The sequence below is a fragment of the Lagopus leucura genome, unplaced genomic scaffold (genome assembly GCF_019238085.1).
Source record: "Lagopus leucura isolate 7727_CA_CO unplaced genomic scaffold, USGS_WTPT01 Super-Scaffold_73, whole genome shotgun sequence".
Classification (NCBI taxonomy): Eukaryota; Metazoa; Chordata; class Aves; order Galliformes; family Phasianidae; genus Lagopus; species Lagopus leucura.
The window spans coordinates 49,500,520-49,523,875 of NW_024962252.1; the positions used below are offsets into that span (position 1 = coordinate 49,500,520).

The 23,356-nt window shown below is 38.8% G+C and overlaps 1 protein-coding gene across 1 annotated transcript in view; it reads left to right on the top strand.

Annotated features, from left to right (window-relative positions):
• The window catches only part of ARFGEF3 (ARFGEF family member 3), an 86,374-nt gene that overhangs the window by 6,774 nt on the left and 56,244 nt on the right, over nucleotides 1–23,356 (top strand). The window contains exons 3-4 of the mRNA XM_042884831.1: nucleotides 9,836–9,917; nucleotides 12,807–12,938. Coding sequence (XP_042740765.1) covers nucleotides 9,836–9,917; nucleotides 12,807–12,938 — 214 coding nt within the window. The remainder of the gene's footprint in view (nucleotides 1–9,835; nucleotides 9,918–12,806; nucleotides 12,939–23,356) is intronic.

The following is a 23,356-nucleotide window of genomic DNA, read 5'->3' on the forward strand; positions in this document are numbered from 1 at the left end:
ATATATATATATATATATATTTAAATACAGTATAGAAGGTCTTCTTTCCATCCGGCACCCCTAATTTTCTTTTTCCTAACTACAAGGAGACTTTCAACTTATCTGTGAGCTGTTGAAAATTCTTACTTAAGAATTTTTAAGCAAACCTTAAATGGATGGTGAATAGTGAACAGACAGAGTTACTACTTATCTGATGAGAACAATGCTTGTAAAATGTGAAGGTTTACATGTGCTTATTATGGGAATATATAAACAGAGGGGCAGATCTATCAGGAATACAAGCAGATGTCATTTCTCGCTCGACAAGTATGTCATGTATCATCTCTTGTGGCTGGTAGGGAAGTATGATACTCTGCTGATTGTTGTGTTTTGTTATCCATTGCATGCTGACCCATCTGATAAGTGGACATTTCTGATAATGGTTTTGTGAGTTACAAAACAGATTATCTGAATTATATTTGTACATAAACTTAACTGCAATTTCTGATATCCTATTAATGTTTGTAGTTCAAGAGTTGGTCCACAGCATCACTTGAGACTGTGATCTTTGAGTGCCATAGGCCAAGATAATAATGTAGAGCATGTGTCTTTCTGTAGGAATGTGAAAACAACAAAATAAATACTTCAAGTTTGTAAAGTAGTGTATTAGCATGCTGGTTGGTAAAACGTTGGAGTTCGTGATTTATTTCATTGTACATCTATCTTAAATCATGTAGAACCTTTTAGATAACTAAATTGGGAAAAAATTAATGGATGCATAAATGAACAACTTCATTAGTATTCATTTAGCCATTTTTTCCCCTTCTGTATACTAGTTTTACTTTGGTATCTTGTTAAAATCTATGAATAGCAGTACACTGAATTTCTTATTGCTTTGTTTGGAAGTGTTTTATGAGTGTAGCAGTTTGGCCAGGAGAAATGAGTGGAGAGGGAGTAATGACTGTCACTGAGGTCGGTTTTTGTAGGTTTTTTTTGAGGGGGGATGGGAATAGGTTGTTTTGAACATACATCTGTGTTATTCTTTATTAAAACATTGCTTCCTGTTCTTACTGCCTGTATAGGAACTGCTGAGTCACGGCCTGAACCTCTGATTAATCACCTGAGGTGAGCCTTGAGTCAGCCAGAGGAGCACAGGTGAAGGCAATTCACCTGTGCTGCCGGAAGGGGTGGAGCCAGGCTGCACCCCTCCTGGACCTATTTAAGAGCTGGCTACCAGAGGGGAAGGATCTCTTCTGGAGATCCCCTCTTTTGGTATCTGCTGGTGAGCTCAACCCAAGGGTAAGCTCTTCCACTTATTCTCTTTTGTGATCGTTGTCTGCTTTGCCTTACTCTCTTGATTATATTGCGATTATAACATCTTGGTTATACACTGCCACAACAACCTGGCATTTACTGTTCCTCGGTTTTCCTCTTGAACCTCACTGCTAAGTGCGTGGCTCATCTGCTCATCCACTTCAGAATTGCTTCCTGGCATTCACCAAGTGTGCAGTGAGTTGCCTGGAAGGCCTGTGGACAAGAAGTTCTAGTGGCAGTGTGGATTGCTGAGCTGTATCTCCTTGTGCTGTCGGTTTACATGCTATATCCAGAGTTTGGGGGCATTTGTGTAACCCACGTTGTGTATATAAATGATGTATATGCTATGATCTTGATTTAGAAAATTGCATTCCTAATGCATGTATGACCAAGTGTTGAGAAAGGCAGTGCAGTGTTGTGTGATACAAGATTTTGGTCAATGTGTATGTTTATTCAGAGATCCATAGCTTGCCCTACTTCTTGAGCAGTGAGCGTGTATTTCTGTCTCAACAGAGCTTTGTGTCTGTTCTGGGATCACAAAAGTGACATAACAGCATTGGGGAGGGAAGGAGTGTATAGGGTCAGTTTCCATTTTGCATATCTGTATTCTTGCTGCCAAGACATGATTCCAGGAATGCTGTAAGGCCCTTTGATCTAGCAGTCCCTGAACGCCTATCAGCCAGAGTTATGGCTCTTGAAGAAAATGAAGTTGGTAATGTGGGAAAAAGTACATGGGTTTTGAAAGGTTATTTCTGTTACTCTTAGAAATCATGCAGTAATTTGAGGTGAAAGGGGCCTTATAAGGTCATCTAGCCCAACTCTCCTGCAGTGAACAGGGACATCTGCAGCTCTTCTTTGTGTGTGGTGGTGTTGGTTGGTTGGTTTGTTTTGGTGTCTTTAAAGATACGTGCTGTTTAAAAGTTTTTACTATTTCATGAACCAGCTTTTTGCCCTTCCTGACATTCTTTGCAGCAGTGAAACTTTATATTCACCACTGCTTTGGCTCTTTGTTCCTTTTATGGATTTTCTTAACGTCTGTTCTGGATTTGTGGCCAAAGCCTGCAGTTACTGTGGGATTTATGTAATCTATTCAGTATAGGAATAGCACCAATAAAAGATTAGAGCTGTCATAGTTTTGAGCATTTGTCCAATTTGTAACGACTAAAACATTGCCCTCAGGATGATGATGGGATAGCAGCATGTGTGTGTTAAACATCTGATTGCTTTGAGTACTTGCAAAGGAGAAGAAAGTGAGAAAATCAGGAGTCTGTTGGTAATGTTTCCTTAGATAAGGAAACATGGCTGGGGTTGTCTAAGAAGAGCTGTGGCACTGAAACTGTGTGAACTGTTTTTCTTGATAAGCTTTTAGAATTGCAGGCTCAGGTAGTTCAGTGAGTGCTCTGCCCTTGGGCAGGAGATATTCTCTGAGAATGAGTATCTGACCCTCACCTCATCTTTATGCTTATTCAAATGCTAATAAATAAGATCAGCTGAAGGATACAGATTATTTTATAATGAAGACGTGTCATCAGAGTTAAGAACAGTGTCTCCCCTACCTCATGCACAAAGGGCAATAATCTTTTTTTTAGGGAGAGTGGTGCTGTATCACAGAGATTACATGATATCTTTGGAGACTGGAAGCACCCTGATTATCATTTCAGCCTTGTCCACTCCAATATTGTGTACAATCTGGTTGTCTCTCTTCTTCTTTCATGGAAGGTACACAGTGTACTTACATTTGTTGGTTTTGTGTTGTTTTTTTTTTTTTTTCTTTTGCTATTGAGAATGGTATCAAACTACTATCTGGGAACATTGTGTTGAAATCAGAATGTTATTAGCAAGTATAGCAAGGAAACGAATGACCTTAAAAGCACCGTGCAGCTGAGTAACAGTTCTGAACTATTTAACTACTATAGCTGGTATGAGTTCTGTTGTCTCAGCTGAACTGGAGATCTAATTGTTTTATGTTTGCCTTTTCCATGAATAGACCTATTCTTCTGCTGGTTGGGCATATGTATTAGTCTTGGAAAATATGTAGATAATAAAAACTAACCTTTCTAATATCAATATATCTTTACTTATAATCTCATTCAGCATTTCAAACTGAATAATTGTTGAAGTTCTAAGTAATGAACTATATGAAGTCAAGTTTGGACGTTGTCCCTCTTTTCCCCTCCATCATAGTTTTCTTTCATATACAACATGCTTCACTACAGAGACGTGTTCACTTCATTGCAGGGAGGTTATGCTGTACCTTGGTTTGTAAAGCAAAAGGCAGGTTCTCATCAGAAGGCTTCAGCTTTGTCTTTTATCCTATTGCTCTAGGATTTCTACAAATACTATCAAAAATACTGTATCTGAGTAGAAGTGTATGTTGCAGTCATCTGATCTGCCTTGCTACATTGTGGAGGCTTGTGAACCCCTGTACTTGTATGCTGCAAGCTCCAAACCTCTCTAGCTTGATTATTATTCTCTTTGTGAATGGGATATCCATATTTCTTCAGTAGAAAAAACAAATACCTTGAGTGTGCAAGCAAGGATTTAGAATCTGTTTTCTTCACTAAGAGTTGCTGCTTGAAAAAATGTGTTGATTTTCCATTCCTCCTCCAGGTTTCTAGTACTTCTGTTATGAACAATGAAGTTCTTGGAGTTGTTTGTCAAGGTTCTTCAAGCAATCACAGGGAGAGAAATGTTACAGATGTTTCTACTTCTATATGCACATCTGTTCATATCGACACTGCTGGAGCTTTATACAAAATCATGGATTTTTTTTCTATGGGGATAATATTTGTTTCTCTTTACTGTATTTAATGGTAGCAGCTGGGAGTATGTCCAGAATTTTGAGAATTTATATTTACCACTTATTTTCTCATGGTGGGCCAGATTTTCTGCTTGAGTAAGTGAGGTTAATGGTGTTGCATGCTGTGATTGTTCATTTTAAGCTGTCAGGACTGAGAAGCTCTTCTCCACTGTCAGTGTTACTCTGACTAAAAAACGTCAGACTCTGGCTATGATTGTTCTGCTTAGCAAACAGCTTATCAGAAAATGGCAACAGCAGTGAATCAAGTCATTATCTGTTCTTTGACGGGGTTGTGAATTATTCTATGGAATGCAAATTGCATGCTGATAACTAAGGTTATCAGCCCCAAGGTTCTGAATTTTTCTTCTCCTATGTAATTTTCAGGGGGGAGATAATGCAGAGTGATGTTTTGTTTTTAATCTCCTTTTAATCCATTTTCCAAAAGCTAATATGATTACACCATTTGAATGAAAGGAAATCCGTGATTCTGTGAAATAACTTCTATGATAGTAACAAACACTTGATTTTTAGTGCCCATGCCCCTCAGTCAATACAGCAGAGGTTAGGCGAGCTCTGGGACCAATTCAGGCCCTCACAAGAAAGAGTTAAGTGTGCCTTTTCCTATTTTCATTACAATTTTCATCATGAGATTGAATTAATGAGCTGTTATTCTCTTCTCACTGAAGGCTTTTTCCAGTACAATGAGGATAAAAAGATTTTTATGATCTCTTATTTAAAACAGGCATCTGTTTTGTTCTGACCTTTTTGGCAGTCTGTTTTGACTGGCCTGTTGTATCATCCCTTGTGACAGACCTGCAGGGAAAGAAGTGGGTTGATGAGCCATGGCAAACTCAGACTTTTAGAAAGGTCATTTTAGCCCAGCGTACTGAATGTAAAGGCTATTTATGTTCTCATGACTCATTCTGCAGTTTGTGAAGCTAACAGTGGTGGAGTGGGGCAGCTCAAGCAGAACCCACCTGTGCTTCTCCAGATACTGGTTGTGGATTACACAGCTGTTCTTGTCACAGCCTTCCTGCTTGACCGTGGGCAGGCCTCTTGAGATTCAGTCCCACACCATGGAGGTCTAGTGGCAAAACTCCAGATGGCCAAAGCAGGAGCAGGACTGAATCTTCATCCTTGGATCTCTCTGCTTATTCTGTTCTGCGTGTTGCAAGGTCCACGGTTAAAAATGCTGCTGTCTCTTGTGAAGCAGTATCTGTCAGTGCAAATAGTTAGTGTTTGAAGCCCTTATTTATTTATTGGGCTTCAGAGTCAGTGGGTGGCACTCTTTGTTTTCAAGGGTGGAGGCTGGCTTTATGCTATTCTAACTTATGCTTATGTGCTATACCAGATTATAATGAGAACATTTGGGTTAGGAAAGCTGCTTTGTTTCTGTGCAACTACTTTGTCTTGAAAAATCCTTATTCCAAACCCTTCTTCTGGGGGTAACTCTTGCCACATCCTTTACATGTGTAATCTAAGAGATAAAGAATGATCGAAAGTGCCCCTTTGTGTTCATACCCCCCTCTGTGTCGTACCTGACTTATCTCATTAAGATGGTATGTGCATCTATATATATATATATATACGCACGCTTGTGTGTATCAGTAAGTAAATTTGGGCGTTCCAGTGTGAAACTAGTTTCTCCACAGTAACATAAACAGAAAACATGTATACGTTTTAAAATTTGAAGTCCATCAATGGGCACTAGTTTATTCTGAGAACTTCATGTAAATTAAGTGTCTTACATGTGTAGCACAATGCAAGCTGAATGTATCGTCAACTTGATGCAGTACTGCAGACAGTGGAGTAAGCAATGTGATCCAATGACAGGATACCATGGGACCACTCAAAACAGGCTGCAATTATAAGACAGTTGCAAAGTGTAAGGGGAAGCCTTAATCCCTTTCTTAATTGCATTCTGAGACTGAATTATGGCTTACATTATCCCTTGCACAACCTTATTGAAACCAGTTCTTAAAGGGTACACTTTAATGAGGAGCAACTCTGTTTATTGATGTCATTGTCTCCTGTTCTGAGGATTGTCTTCCTTGTCCTTCCGTGTTCTCATACTAGCGAGTGATGCATTTAAAGAGCAGATCAAACTGAAGTGTGGGAGATAGTCAAGCTAATCAAACACTGTGAGATATCTCTGCAGGTTTTTTGTTGCTATAGCATGGAAATGCTGATGTTTTATAGACAGAGTGTATAACAAGAACAGGAAATGACAGTGCAGTTTGTTTTCTCGAAGAATACAATGAGAACAGAGGTGGCTGCAGCTACCTTAATTAGATTTTTTTCAATTAAACATTTTTAGCAAGGATGAGAAGTTCTGCTAATTGAATCTGTTCTAATTTCCATCCCCCTGCTTGTCATGTTTCGCTCTTCAGTTTGGGAAATATCTTAAGAAACAGCTCCTGTTGTTCTCTGCTGATTACAGTGTGTGGTGACAGATGGCAGGCAACATGCTGATGTGCAGAGTAGATACATGTAAGCCATAGGAACTCCCACCTGTCTTCATTATAATGAAACTAAACTGGATCCAGTCCAGTGACTTAGGACTGCCTTAACTTCCTCCTCTACTATCAGTCTCATCCACTTTAATACAAGAAGAAGTTTGTTGTGCATTAGTAATGCCCACAAATATTTAAATACTGTTGCAGTGAACTGTAGAAAATCTAAAAGAAATGTGATATTTAGACCTGCATCTCTTCAGGACAGAGCAACTGTTAATTTTTAGCATTTCTGCAGTTGGTACTATACACTACTGAGATTTCTTTTGGTGTGTTTCTGGCTCTTTGAATACCATTTAATGTTTTGGCACCTGTCAATCTACTAATTTCAAGTGTGAGTTTGCCCAGAGGTTGATATTGATGAATATTAAAGTAGACTTGAATGTGCTTTGTGTTGGAGATGACTTCCTGGTTTAGAGACATGCCATAGCAGTACTTCTCACAATTTACCTGCATGCTTCCTGCGTTCCCAAGTCTGGGCAAAGCAGACAATAGATGCATAGGTGATACTCGGTTCTGTACTGGCTGAAGGTTTGCTGTCTGAACCCTGGATCAGATGTTTTGAAGTTTCTGTGTATCACAGTGACTGAACTCTTGAGGAGATGTTTCCCACATGTGAGATAGTTTTAGCTGTTTTAGATGTGAAACTTATGGTTTTTTAAATGGTCTTTCTAGCTAAAGTGATTAAGTGATTCAGGAAGGATTCAAGAAAGGATTTTGTGAGAAAATTGGTCTTTGTGCTTACCCATTTCTCAGAGTGTTCTGAGTGAAGCAAATTGACTACCTTTTTGTTGTAAACCTCTTTTGAGATGCACAGGGAGTCTACTCAAGAGTTCTTTAGAAATCTGTGCCATTGAGGATTATTTTAAAAGCTGCTTTTGGTGTTATGCCAGATGGTCTTTTACAAGTTCCCATAACTGGGAAGAACTTACAAACACAGAAAGACTGCAGATTTGTCTCGAGATCTTTGCCAAGTACAGAAGCTTACTAGATTGCTTAACTGTGCCGTGCCTGTGACTCTAGTCTTTAATTTGTTGTTAAAGAGGGGGGAGCTGTGTTTCAAGGAGCGTACAGCAGTTTTGTGCTCCTTAAGGGTAGCCTTAGTGATTTGTGTCCCTTTCGGGGCAAGGTGGAAGGAAAGAAAGGAATACTTACTTGTATACTGGATATATACTGGACTAATACTTACTGGATCCACACAATAAAGTTGATTTTCAGAGTGGGTTTTCAGTCTCTGTTGTAAACAGGATCTGCTGGAGGAGTTTCAAGCTGAGTTCCCCAAAGCTGAAATAGCCAGTGTTTGGTAACCCCATCTTTATTTAATCAAAACAAAACAAAAAGGCAAGTTCAGATTGTAGACTGCCAGTTTTGTAGGGAGATTAATAGGTTATGGGCAGACAATGGCAAGGTATGATTTTTAGGTAGCTTTGGCAATTGTCTGAAATTGCAGCAATTACTGCTCTAGCCTGGAACTTCTTAGTTGGTTATGAAGGGAGAACTTACAAAAGAAGCAGATTACGCACTGTGGCATAGTGTGTTTTAATTTATCAGAATTTGTTCCTTAAGAATTGTAAGAGTTGATCAATTTTAATTTTATATACTTTTTGACAGACAACTCAACATTTGGTCAACTGAAACTAAGTGAATTCAGGTCAAAGGCAGCTCACAGGAAAGAAGAGTAAATGAGGGAAAACTTCATTTTGGTGTTCAGATCAAAGACCAAACATTCTGACTCTGTTTTGAGAATACCAGGGTGGGTGAGTTTGAATACATTGAGATTTTAAAACAGAAGCATGCTCCAGATGGTCAGGACTGTTTAGTTTGCATTTAGGCAAGAAAACAGGCAACTAGATATCTTCTTTTCCTTCTTGCCCTCTATACACTTGTCTCTAAGAGTGGAAAATTCATACAGGTGATTCCAAAGGGGGTCTTTGTGGTATGATGCTGACATTTGAAGAGCTAAGACTCTCAAGGGCTGGCACAGGATGGTTTGCCATATGCAAACCTTGTTATACAAGTGCAAAACTAGACTCTGTGGGTACAGATAAGTGCCTTTATGATATATGACCTAATGAAGTGTTGCAGACCTTCAGGGAGACTGCAGTCAGACATGGGCTAAGTATCTCTTATTGGGAATGTATTTCCTGCCAGTGAGCAAGATTAGCTTGAAAGGGCTTATGGTTGCTAAGTGTTCTCCAGATGCTGCAAATCCTCTCTGATGTAGAAAAAGGAATAAAGAGAGAAGTCGCAGCAATCACAGCTCCAGGCAATGTTGGTTTGCTCTCCAAACAAGAAAAATCCAGTGTCTGAGTACTGAGTCAAAAGCATCTAAACTACTACCTGGGTCACTGGTTTATTTTAACATGCAAAAGTTTGTGTTATTCTATAATCAGGGTACAGTTTTATCATAGTTCTCATACATGCTATTTCACGTGTAGGCATTTCATAGAATCATAGAATCACCAAGGTTGGAAAAGACCTCTAAGATCATCCAGTCCAACCATCCACTTATCACCAATATCTCTCACTAAACCATGTTCCTCAGTACAACACCTAAGTATTTCTTGAGCACCTCCAGGGATGGTGACACCACCACCTCCCTTGGCAGCCTATTCCAGTGTCTGACCACAGTCTTGGAGAAGTAGTATTTCCTAATGTCCAACCTGAATCCCCCATTATTTATTTTTTTTCCTCCATTTGCTTGTGTCTACACTGGTTATGGTTGTGGGCTGCTAATATGGCAGGACACACTGTACTGTGAAGGAGGCCATAGACCAAAACTTCACAGATAAGAAGTTGGGTCTGAAACAACTTTTCTGGCAGTCTAAATATGAAATAGAAGTCAAGTGACTGAAGTACTTATGCTTATTATGCTGAGATGAAGAATCAGTAGTGATCTGTGAATCTTCTTTTTGTGCTTTGCACATTCATTTATGCACATGGAAGGCTAACAATTGAGAAGTATTTTGTGGAATATCACTTAAAAAAGTCATTCTTAAAAGTACATGTGGACATATGCTAGCTTTCTTTAGAGGGGAAAAGTGCCTCATGGAGTTGTTGTGAAGCTCTCCTTGTATGCAACTACTATCTTATGGACAGTGATACAGACCTTCTGGAACATTGTTGGTTTTTTGTTTTGTTGTTTGTTTTTTGGTTTTTTTTTTTTTAATACTATTTTTAATTCCATTGTTCCCATTCACATTTATTTGCTTATTTATTCTTACTTCAGGGAGAAGTGTCTCCTTCCTCTCCAACTGGCTCTGGAATCGAAGAGCATGAAGTTGGCCCAGCAGGCTCTTGCGGGGATGCAGGTATGGCTTAAGAGTGGGGTGTTTATATTAGTAGGCAGTGGGCATCAAGGAAATTTAGGCTTTTCTTTTGAAAAAATGCTACAGAAGATGTGTCTGTCTTCTGGTGGATGTAACAGTGATGTTCATTTTTCTGTAACAGTATTCAGAATTTAGAGTGCAATTGAAGGCTGTTGATTCTGTAGAAGCTTGAAATGTTCTGCACATAGGTGGGAGTTCCTGACTTTCAACATGAGATGGAGATGTAGTCTTCCTCATGTGGCTCTGTGCCCTCTGCGTGGTCCTCAGGAAGCCTTACCTTACAGCTGCTTAGTTTCTTAGAAACTAGAGTGAAGTGATGAAGAAGTTAATAAAAGATCCTGAAGCTATTTGCAGGGTTTTTTTCCCATGTTTTTTTCAATATCACTGGATGTGAATGTTTTTGAAATTGCAGACAAAAACAACAGCAAAGCATGAGAAACAAAAAGGCACTATAGTATTTGACAGTATAAAATTAAAACAGTTTACCTTTCTTTTAATTGGACAAATAGCTATGCATCAGTAAATTCTTACCACTTGAGAGAGATTAGCTGTGGAAGAAACTGGTACACTGCTGAATTGTGAAATGCCTGCTACTGTTTTTCAATAAGAAGCTTCTCTCTCAAAGAGTAAACATAGATTTGTTTGGGGAGCGTAAGGATGTAAGTTCAAATTCACTTAACTCTGCATATGAGATATCAGGCATACTGTTAGAGGAAGTGATCCATATGGAGGCACAACATGGTGGTGTGAGGCTTTATCTAGGAAAAAAAATGTATTTTCTTTAAAGTTACTCTAATTGACTTTTGCCTTAAGAGTGTTTGGGAAGATAAATGCCATAGTTTTTTCCTCTGCTCCTTTTCTCCTTCTTTCCCCTCAGCTTTTCCTGCATAGCACAACACCATATGGCAGGGAATATTGCTTTGGTCAGCTGCGATCAATTGTATCAGCTGTGTTCCCTCCTAACTTCTTCTGCACCCCTGTGATCAGTTGTATCGGCTGTGCTTCCTCCTAACTTCTTCTGCACCCCTGTGATCAATTGTATCAGCTGTGCACCCTCCTAACTTCTTCTGCACCCCTAGTCTACCCGCTGGCAGGGCAATATGAGAAACAGAAAAGACCTTGATGCTGTTCAAGCACTGTTCATTAATTGCTAAAACATTGGTTTACATATTATTTACATCAATGCTGTTTTGCTGACAAACCCCATACACAACACCATGTGGTCTACTATGAAGGAAATTAACTCTATCCCAGGAAAAAAAAAAAAAAAGTATAAGCATAGAAAATAGGACTACTTCATTCCTACTTCTACAGACTTGAAGCTGGGAGGGAGCTTAAGGACAGAAGTCATGCGGAAAGTACAGGATAAAGTGGGCTATTGAAAGAGTGTTCTGGGACAGAGCAACGTTTTGTTCCTGGAAAATAAGACAAGGTTGTTTTTCTCTGCAGTTGGATCATCTAGGAGAGACAGTTCTGGAAAAATATTTGCCTGAGTGCATTTGTTGCAAGAGGCTGTCACTAACAGGAGGTACCAGTGAAATGGTTCTAGACTATGTAGAAGAGGAGTTCAGAGTACAGTCCTGAGGAAATTGTTTCAATGGCTATGTCCCCTTGATGTGTTACCTAACATGTGATACTGATTTAATTTTTTGTTCTTCATGAGAGTGCATTAAAAAGAATTTGGAGCTGTTACAGTCTTTGAAATATTTTCAGTATTGTTGTAGAATGCTGATAGAGCCTGGTTTGTTCAGGTTCAGTAAACAAAAGCAGAGGTGTTTGATTTTTTTGTTTCTTTGTTTTTAAACAAAAACAACAAAAAGCCCACAGACCTTTAGGGAAAACAGCAAGAATAAACAGTGTTTTATTTGGGTAGAAAAAGAACTTATGGGGATGAACTGGTTGTGAATAAATTGAGGCCGGAATGTGAGAGGCAGTTATTTTTAGAAACTTGTTGATTTTTATGGGAGAAGTGTGAAATAACTGAAATCTTCTTGAAATGGGACATGGTTAGCTCGAGGAAGTGAGAATGTAACATGAAGAGCTCAGTTAAGTGTTTCTATCTATCAGTCCCACTTTCAAGCATGAAAATAGACTCTCACAAAATCCTAGTGAAAATCTTTCATGTCCCACTAATATTTTTCATGTTGATTCCCTCAGTCTCACACATCTCCAGTTGTTGGAAGATGCTGGCTCTGATGCACTTTTTTCAAGACAAAGCCAGTCTGGTCTGAAATATTTAGCCTGAAGCTCAATCAGTCTGAATTGAATCCATTCCTGGGTACCATATTTCCTATGGTTCCTACGCCTCTCATTTGCTAGCAGTTCTCTCCTTCTGAGGATTTGATAGCATTCGTGATAAGTCAGCTTTTGAATGACACTAAACGTGTCAGTGGTCAGAAATGCTCTATCCACTGTGCTTGTGTTCTGTGTCTTTCAGAATTAGAAGACAGCTGAATCTTTTGTCTCCAACTGAGCAGGGTATCTGCTAGCACTAGTTTGAGGTCAGGGCACTAACCTATTTGGGGATTTTTTTATTTTTTGTTCCCACTTTGTTTAGGAGGGACGGAAGGCATTATTTCGAATGGTTTGTGATCTCACATCAGTTGCTGATAATGGATGCTCCAAAGGCAGGGTGGGAAAGACACTGCTGGAATGGCAGCAGGTTCAAAAGATATGAACTTTTCCTTCATTGCAGCTTGGGTTCCCCAGTTTTTGCTGTACTTCCTTATATTACTGGATCACTTTGAATTTTGTATATGGAACATAGCCACTGTAGTACCAACATTAGTAGGCTTGGTATAGTAGTTAGTGGCAGCATTAGTCAGAGGCAGTATTGTGTTCAATCTGTGCACTGCCATTTTCTCTCTACAGAAGCTGCTGTCTGATGAGAGGTTTGTATCCGTGGAAACAGACTCGGATGAGAAACAGTTGCTTAATCAGATGCTGAATGCCGTCAAAGTGACTCCTTCGCTCAATGAAGATCTGCAGGTTGAAGTGATGAAGGTTAGTGTTTCCCACGTGTCAGTTCTTGCAGCAGAGGCTGCATAAGCGCTGGGATTAGCAAACAAATTAGATGTTGTCTTGGAAATCTTCACCATAAGGACAGTATTTGATTCCTTCCTTCCTGTTGGCAGATGCCAGTTGTTTTCATTTCTGCTTGGTTTGTGTTTTCCTGGGTAAACAGGAGATAGATTGAAAGAACTGTGACCGCTACTGTTAATACAATGTGAAACAGGACAAACAATTCACTCCATGGTAATTCACAGGTAAATGACTTGCAGATTTGGAAGTTTGTGTTTGGTATTAGTGCTCATGAGTTGGACTGTACAGTTTTGTAATTTCGTAACATGTGTATAGGTCCTTACTAGCTTGTGTCCCCTTTGTAAAGTGCTAATGGTGGAGCATGATGTGTCTAGACATCAAAATGTTCCTGGATTAATTCATAAGAGAGGTTATGTTCTGTATACTCAGTGAACATTTTCTACTCTAGAAATGCTTTAGCATTCTTCTGCTTGTGTGTTAGGAAGCCTGGATGTCAGGAGGTATGGTTTTGGAAGGGAAGTGCTGTGAATTTTCCTTGCCCTGTTGGAGTTGGTGTATTATAACCTGCTAGTACTGCCATGAAAATAATGACTTCCAATACCGGCATAGTTCACTATGTGGTGGTGGCAGGTTGCCATGTGTTTGGATGTAAAATGTGTACTTTGAGGTTTTATGTGCAATTGCTGTTCTCTTATAGAAAAAAAAAATACTCTTCTGGTGGTCTTCTTGTGTCTTCTCCATACCTAGTACCGATCTACGTGTTTGAATGTACTTATTTAACTGTTGTTTACTTCCAAGTGCATAGACTAAGTGTCTTTATTTTTTACCTATGTGTGACATCCTTGTACTAAAGAATATATGTTACTTGCTTTGAAACTTCTTTGTACTAGCTGTACTCTGCCAAGGAGGCTGGTTGCTTGCCTGCAGCATGCACTCTGTGCCAGAAGATGCATGAGGTTGAGCCTAGCAAGAGCGAAAGAGGATCATAGAATCATAGAATGGCCTGGGTTGAAAAGGACCACAGTGATCATCTAGTTAACCCCCCCCTGCTATGTGCAGGGCTGCCAACCAGCAGACCAGGCTGCCCAGAGCCTCATCCAGCCTGGCCTTGAATGCCTCCAGGGATGGGGCATCCACAATCTCCTTGGCAAATCTGTTCCCGTGTGTCACTGCATTTTATGGAAGCAGGATTTTGCCTATAAACAGGCTTAACTTGAGGCATTCGGATCTACAGCTCTAACCCAGCATGCTTCTTTCTTGCCTGTAGTGAGAAAGATGAAGGGTTACCTGGCAGCACTTCTGAGCTGGCACCTTCTTACTTCTTGGTTTTTTTTTTTTTGTTTGTTTGTTTTTATCCTCTTGAGTATTGCAGAATCAGGATCTTCGTGAACATTGTTTCTTTGAAACAGTGGTGCAATAAGCAAAATAAATAAATGGAATATTTACATACTGTTTCTGAAACAAACAACTAGCACCACCAAAAGCGATGCTCACCCCCCATTTTGTGCAAAAAAGTAAAGAAAACATTGTCTTCATTCTACTGAGTGAAATTTTAATGTATAAGTCCTTTCCTAAAGTTCTGTATGAATAAAAGGTAAAAATCAGATTTCATATATACATCCCAAGAACAATGCAAAACTTTTATTTTTGTTCATTGAGGAAGAGCAGTGGGTCAAAAGATTTAAACAGAGCATTTAATGCTTAAGAGACTTTGTATCTGAGACTTACCTAAAAGCCAATTCAAGCAGAAGATCCTTTTTACATTGTACCCTGAAGGTTGCAGATGCAGTTGCTACTACCTTTGGGAGTTGAGGTCTGGGAATGTGGCAAAGTCCTCAGGATTTCAAGCAGCATGTCTCAACGATGAATTTTAATCCCTAGATCTGCTAAATAGTGTCATAAGGTCAGCATACAAGCACACATTAGACTGGGTTCCTCCATCCAGAGGTTCTCAAATACATTTTTATGCATTGCAGATATTAAATGCTCCTGAATGTGAGGTCCGTATGAAACTGGGTCAGCAGTGTTTCCAGCCTGGTTCTTTGTGGCTTGCTGCATGGTCGCAGTAGTCTCACAGGTACTGACAGTGCAACCAAAAGCTTTTAGTCATGTAAAACAGAGTCTACAATGGAAATACAGGAGTGTAAAATCTCACTGTAACTTGCTGGCACCTGAGCTCATGAAACACTTTAAAGCTTATTTGGGAAGTCACATCCAAAATATTTTTCATCACTTCTGGCAAGTGTCCATCAGAAATTCACACTTTGCTAATTATCCATAGCAAATGCTTTGAATATTTATCTATATGATTCTTTGTCATTCATCTTGTTTTGTAAATGTGTGTGAAGGGATGTGATGAGCTTGGGAGACAGTGTAAAGTTTTTACATTCAGGTATCTGCAAATTGGGATTGGTAGTAGAAGAAGGAACACAAGACATAGACATAAGTGCAGGTAGTTGCTTTGATACACTTTTTGGAACTATTAATTATTATTATTACTCAAAAATTATATATTATATATTGTTTTTATAAAAGTAATCAAATATTATTTTAAAGGGACAGTGTTAGGCATAAATGGAATAGGAAAACTGTAGCGGTTGCTGTAAGTGAATGAAAAGGAATTCTAGCTGGATGTCTTTCAGCACTGAGGAAACTGAACAGCTGAGGCCACTGCTGTAGAAGTGGAACAGCACTCAGCAGTTTATGGCTAGGTACCAGATCATCCTTATTTTTAAGAGTGAGTGTCATGGCATGCTCCACAGATTCCTGTATTGGAGGATCACAAAAACAGCACAGTGGCAGTGTTGAGGGCAAGGCCGGAAACTAGCTGAATTACATCTTGGGTAGCCAGAGAAGATTAATACTGCCGAAATACAGCTGTCAAGTAATGCTCAGAGCCTTCAAAGACACTGTAACAGGTTGCCCAGAGAGGTTATGAATGCCCCCTGCCTGAAAGCATTCAAGGCCAGGATGGATGGTGCTTTGAGCAACCTGGTTTAGAAGGAGGTGTCCCTGCCTGTAGCAGTGGGTTGGAACTAGATGATCTTAAACGTCCCTTCCAACCCAAACCATTCTGTGATTCATCTCTCACGATATCTCCTCTGTGATAGGTGAAGGTGATTTTGGCCTTTCTATAAACTGTTCAGAAGTGGAATCTTACTCTGTGTAATAAGCAAATACTAAATTAAACTGCAGATTAGAGATTGCTGGCAATATCACTAGTTCTTCTGGATATAAGCCATGGATTGCATCTCTCCCTTAGGTGTTTCATTCAGAGCAATTATGTGGGAGAAAATTCGGAGTAGTTACTCTGAAGTTCTTGCTCATCCTTTTGCAGAACACTGTTAATATATTAGTAAATACTGGGCAATTTCTATGTGAACAGAAGTAGTGTGCCCAAAAGAAGTCTGGTCTTCTGGTCTTTTCTGTGAGGAAAGGGAAAAGGCTAAAACTTCCTGGCATGAATGTGCACTAGTAACAAACAGAGGCATACTGGCTACATTAGATTTCCCATATACTAATGAAAGGTTTCAATGGTGTATGAGACTTGCATGCTGTTTACGTGCCAAGCATTGTATGTCTTTAGAGTATCTCAGTGACTATGCTGTATGCGTATTCTCTGTACCTCTAACATATTTTGACAGCAATTTATTCTCACACTGAGAATTAAATTGAGCTTATTTATGTGTTTTAAATTATATTTAAAGATGCTAAGAAACCAAGTAATCAGAAAAGCGTGATCAGCAGAAACAATGGACCTGATGCAAGGCCACTTTAACATTTACCTTGTTGCCATGATACTTCATTATTGTGCTGAAAAACCTCATGTATGCTGAACCTGTTTGTGGTTTTCCTATGCTCAGCTGACTGTGTCAAGGGAAAGGAAAATCATGCAGTTATACAGTACCTTGTTGATCTTCCTGTAATCTGTCAGTAAGTTGATTGCAGTTAAAAATGGAATAATATGAGTATTTTTACTTGCATATTTACATTATAGTATTTGTGTAAGCTGGGAGGGAGAGCTCTGTTATCACTGATCAAATGTTATCAGTTTTATTAGTGATGCATCGAAGTGACTCAGTGATCTTTGATATGTTTGCAGATTTATAAGGCAAAACTGGGGCGTGGAAGGGAAGAGGAGTAACACCCTTCACAATAGACCAGTGATATGGCTGGCTCAGTTATAGGAATAATTTGGTTTTGTGACAGAGGGCTGCATTATAACTGAGTGAAAAGCAATGCTGTATCTTGTGTTGAAGAATAGGAATATTTTGCTGGCCTTAGCACTAGATGAGCAAGCAAGTAATTTACAGCAGAAAGAATTCCTGGAGAAACTCTTGTCTGAATATAAATATGGGTTTGGGTGTGGTTGTGGGGTATGGAGGATCTTGGTTTCTTTTTTGATTAGCTGCTTTTAAATTCTGGCTTCAGGTGCTTTAAACCGGCTGAAGTACTTCTGCTTTGTTTAATTAGACCTTTGTTTGCCAGAGCACATACAATATTGACAAAAGCGCTACTGGGTATGGCCAGACCAGCAGAAGAAAATGAAACTAATATATAGCTGAGCATTTTTCTTTTTCTTTGATTTTTTTTTTTTTTTTTTTTTTGGTAATTCTTCGTCTAGAGGAGCTAGAATTTAGCTTTGAACACAACTCTGGTGCCAAAGCAGGGGAAATGTAGCATGAAGGAAGAGGCTAGGGTGGAAAGAATCTGAAGCCACGATGATTTTTTCCCCTTTTACTGAAGTTACAGTGACTTCCACTTACAATTTGACAGCTGCCTTAAAAATGCAGTGCCTTTTTCTGTGTATTTATCTGTCTGTGATAGTATTTTTCTAAAATAATAAGAAGATATTAAAAAAAAAAAAAAAAGCAGCTCAATGAGCAATTGCAAGATAGTAGGTAAGTCCTCACTCAGAAATAAGCTCTCCAGATAAGATGCATAAACCACAAAACAAAGGGCATTGGCAGGAAACAAGAAAGGCATAATTCAGCTTTGAAAATTTCTGAGAAGATTCATTTACCTGGTATTTCTGCTACTGTGCTTGTGGTGTTTTTTGAAATAGACCTGTGGATTTCCCGGAACAAGAATCTGTTCTGCCATGTTTGCTTGAGGGAAGACTCTTCTAATCCCTGTATTTACCCACAATGAACAGCAATTTCATTTAGGAAAGGTTAGTTTGTTCCCAGTGACTCTTGCTTGCACTTGTTAGTGTCTTAGGTGTCTTACTGCTGACAAGCATAATTTGTCTGTTTTTATTCTGTAGACTTTCAGTGAACACTCAGCCAAAAAACTCTTTCTAAGCTTTGAATGAGATTTAATGAACCCTTGCTAAATATGCTGTGTTACAGCAATCTTTTCTCTGTACCTCTTCACTGCATTAATACAGCATTTGGGAGCTCTCCAGCAACAGTATTAGACAGCTCTTTCTGGGACTTCAGTTCTTGGTTTTGGCTACAGTCAGAAATGAAATCTGAGTTCTGTAAGAGCAGGTGGAATGGAAAATAGTTCTGCCTCTGAAATGCTGATTTTAGATTGAATGTTTGCAATTATTTTTTCCAAGACAGGAAGGAAGAAGAGAAGCTGTTTGGTTGGTTTTTACTTTGGCCATTTGTGGTAGAGAAAAATTTACTAGGCATTTGAAAAATAGTTCTAAAGTGCTTGATCTGAAATGTTGACTGAGCATAAGTCTAAAATCTTGGTCTCTCTGGATGGTTATATTTACTTTGGATGCTGGTAAGTGAGCTGATCAACATAATAAGCTCTCACAAACATGGATATCTTCCCACTGTTTTAAGCTTAAAAGTTTATGGAATATATCTCTCCACATACACCTTGATTTTTGCTTAGTAGAATATTATTTGCAACTGTTTTGCTCTTTCTTGACTTGTGCAATAAAATGGACGGGATAGCTGGACTGAAACAACTTGGTTTTAAGAATGTATATATACACTAAGTTCTCTATACTTTGTGACATGGCATGTGTAATGGTTTTATTTAGGAATAAAAAGTGATTCCAGAGCACATTTAAAAATAAGCATTCATTGGTGCAGCAGTAAAATTATGACTGATGAATATGAATCAGCAACCTAATTACTAATAGTTGCTGTTAGTTAATACATTTTAATAAATAACTCTGTGATTACAGGTAATTTTTTCCCTTTGGATACATTTGTGCACTACATTGTTGGGAACATTTTTCAACATCACTTGCAATACAAATTGCATTCTACTCTCTTTATGAGCAGGGAGGGCCCTGTTTCGTATGCAGTAAAAAAATTAATGTCCATCTTTATTCTCATGCTTTAATGCAGAACTGGCTTGAAATGCATATTAATGAGAACAACAAAAAATAAAAATAAAAATAATAAAATGAAAAAAGAAAATGCTGAAAATTTACAGATGAAAGTTTCACCAGAATGTGTTCATTATTACTGGCAACAGTGGTGCCTGATATGAGCAATGTACAATAACTGTTTTTTTGTCCAGTCTGTAATTCAGAGATGTGATAAGTCTGCATCCTGAAAAGAGAGGAGTCTGCAAAAACCTGCATAATGTTGTGCACGCAGGATTCTTGTCTGCAGTCAGTCCCATCTTGCTATGCTAGGGTTTTTAGTGGCCCCCCTGCTCAACCTTTCCATAATTTTAATTGTTGCAATGTAGGCCAACTGCAAATCTAGACTCTCTTGGGTTCACTTCTCTCTTTTTTTTTTTTTTTTTTTTTTTTTTAAATTCTTAATTTTAGGTAACCAGGTTAATTCCAATGAACTGGGTAACCTACCTTGTGTATTTCGAGATAAGCTCATTCTTTCCTGAATTAATTAGGACTGTAGTGAATGCCTAGTACTCATAATTAAGATTGTGATGTTCCTATGAAGTCATAACCCCCTCCCTTCCCCTAGTTTTTAGGTGCTCAACCATCATAGCAAAATCCACAGTCTTGAGTTAAATACCCAAGCCTTCTCCATAACGGTTGCAAAAGACTGGAAGGATAAGAGGGCAGGGTTTTTGGCCCTCTGTGGTCACTCCTCCTTCAGTCTCTAGTATGGGTAAGACAGAAGGGGCAAAATTTGATCAAAAATGCTTTTCATCAAATATTGTGTAGGTTTTGCTGTCTGTGCAGGTTTGTTTGTTATTTTGAAGGGCTCGTGACTGGCATCTTTTGCATGAGTGCTGATTTTGGAGAAAAACTGTCTCAGAAAGGAGAAATGGTGGAAGTTCAACAGTGCTGGAGTCTTATCAGTGAGCTGTTCTGTGCCAGGCCACGTATGCAAGCAGTGTGTCTCTGAGTCGTACCTGCAGATTTCCCTGTGCTATATGGAAAGTAGCAAGTCTCCAGCACTGGAAACTAACAGCCATTCAGCATGGAGGGGAAGCACAAGTTCCTACAGGCTTTAGTCTTAGATGTATACCAGGAACTTGAGGATCGCTTAGCTGTTAAGGAAGTAAACCATAATGACACTGCATGATCACAAAGCCAAGTACGGAAACCCTTTAACTTTCATATATTGCCATTTCATCTTTCCCCCGCAGCTGGCCATTATTGTTTATACATTATAGTGCCAAGCAACCACGAAGACAACTTATCTGGCTTTTTAATCATTTCTTTCCTGGATGCAGGTCAGGAGATGGGCCTGGGTCATGGTGAAGTGCTCTGAAAGGCTAGGAAACCTGTGTGTTTTTCAGGTTGTCTTCAGGCTATTTTCTCATAAAAATAAATAAATAAAAATCTAGTGACTTGAAACAGTGAGCTCAAATTGGCTGTCCTGAAGTACATTGTCACACAAAAGTTCTTTTGGTGTAATTTTGCTGAAACCTTGCTTGTATCCCATGTATCTGTGCATCTGAGTGTAAGGAAATTCACAACTCTTTTTCCTACCAAAAAAAATTTAGTAAATGGCAAAATCTTCAAGCCAGGGAATACATTTGTTCTTGTTTCCTTTTTGGCTGTGGGTGGATACAAGTAGCTTCATTTTTCTGGGGGGAAGTGAGTTCAGTGGGAAGGTATTGCAGCTGAGAAGCAGAGGCTTCAGTATGTTTCTTTTATTTATCTAAGTAATACTTAGGGCAATCAGTGTAATTTGCAGTGTGGTTAAACAAAGTACTCTAGTGCAGGAAAAAAAAAACCCTCTATGCTGTGTCAAGAAAAATAGCAAAATTGCTATTGCATATGCATGCAGATTATGTTAGTCTCTACGAATGGGTGGTCGCTAACTTCCTTTCTTGCGCTTTTCCCTTTCTTATAGTTTCTAAATGTTACAGTTATGCTGTAACCATTTATTTTTTTTTAATACTAGCATAAATTGTAGCAAGGAAAGAATACTCAAACATGTAATTACTTATGCGTATGTAAAGTGGTTGCCTTAAGAATATTTGTTATAAAGATACATGGAACAGATCGATGTTTTGACTTCCTTTGTTTTTAGATGCCCCACCTATAACTTCCTTACTATAATTATCTTTCTTTTGGGTTTTACTAGTTAATTGCTTTTTTTTCCTTTTTTTCCTTTTTTTTCCCCCTCCTAATGCTGTTAGTCTTTCTCATCCTTTTACACTTTCCCCTTTTTTTTCCATTTTTTGGCCTCTTTTTTCCATTTTTTTTGACTCATATATTATACTATCTCTTCTATTTTAAGGGAGTTTCCCAGCACCATGAGCAAGCAGACCAAAAAGCACTTATTTCATGACTGAAGTGCCTGAATCTCTCTTTAAAATGTCATTTTTCATGAGAAAAGGAGCATAAGAACTTTGACATCTTTCAATTTTTTATTTTTTTTTTTTCTCACTGGAACTGTCTACGGGTTCATAAAGTACTGCAGTGTACCTAAATACATTGTAACCTGTGAAGTACAAAATGCAAGCCTAGCAATGCTGCTCAACCTTTTCATTTTCTTCAAAAACCTTCCTTTCTCTTGAGTATTGCATTTCTAATGACAAAGTCGCTGTCAGAGCTATTAAGAAAGCCAGTTAAATATCCGTTAAGCAATTGCTTTAAATCACTTCTTCCTACAACTGTACTACGTATGCAGAAGTTTCAGTTGGTTTCACACCACCATAAATAGTGCTCAGCAGTAGTTCTGTTCTTGTCTAGCAAACTAATGAGCACGGTCATCTGGGAGCATTCAGCGTGTCACCACTGATAATTTGTGAGGCTCTTCCATAGCAGATACTACCCTTTCATTTGAAGCCCTGGTGCATGCCGAATGCTGAGCACCAGTTGCTGGTGATAGCAAGGCCTTTCATGGGCTTACTAATTCATGGGAGACACTGCCTCCTTTCTCTTCATAATTAAAAACTCACTGTGCTTTGTATGGTGGTACATGATGGCACTGTGTGCATAAGTTCATTAATGCACTTTATTTCTTCAGCCCTTGTTTTCCTTCCAGAGCCAAAGAATGTAACCTGGCCAGGTTAGTAGCTATTGTGCCGAATACAAAGACATCTGCTGTTCTATTTTGCAGAAATACTGTATGACTGTTTTAAATGTCAAATTATTAAGCAAGATGAGTAGTCCTACTTTGTTTTCTGATTGTTTTTACTCTTCTAGGGGAGGAAGTTTTGGGAATCATTCAAGTATATAATGCGTAATATTTTACTAGACTACATGTAAATTAAGTCAGGAAAGACTTATTTTATGAGTCCCATAAGAAGATTAGAAATGGCTGCAAGATTCAACTCTCTCAGGTCTAAAGTGACTGCATGCATCCCAGATATAAGAAACGCAGATGTTAAAATGGGACTTCGCTGGAAGAGTAAAATGGTGTCACTGGTGTTTTGATGTTGGACTTGCACGCTTAAATGCAGTGAATTGATGAAGCATCCTTTTGTCATCGTAGATTACAATTATTTTTAAGATTTGTACCTTTGCCCTCCTTCACTGTCCTGGGGGCACTGCTTGCTTGCTTCCACACCTTGTTGAGTTCATGATTCCACCATACGCTCTTCAGTGTTACAATTGCCTTTCACTACAAATATGTAGTAAGCACTTGGAGAACTTGGCTGGCAGCACTTAGCACTCTCATAACCTAAATGTTCCCTCTGTAAGAGATCTCCTTAAAATAGACACTGTAATGTAAGTTAAATTCCACCTCCCTTTGAATACTGTAAGTCATTTTGTGTCCACTAACTTTCAGTGTAGAAGCACTTTTTTTTTCATTCTTACCTATTGTGAAAACTGCCTGTGTGTGCAATCTTGTACTACAATTGGTATCCTGGGACTCCAAGGAGTGGGAATCGTATTTCTTGCTCTATGACAGGCAGAGCTTCAACAGTAATTAAAATTAATGTTTTCATTATGGGTAGGCCATTTACGGAAATCTGATCTCATCCAGGCATTTGCAAGATAATACAAGCCAGTTATAACATCCTAGAGGTTGTGT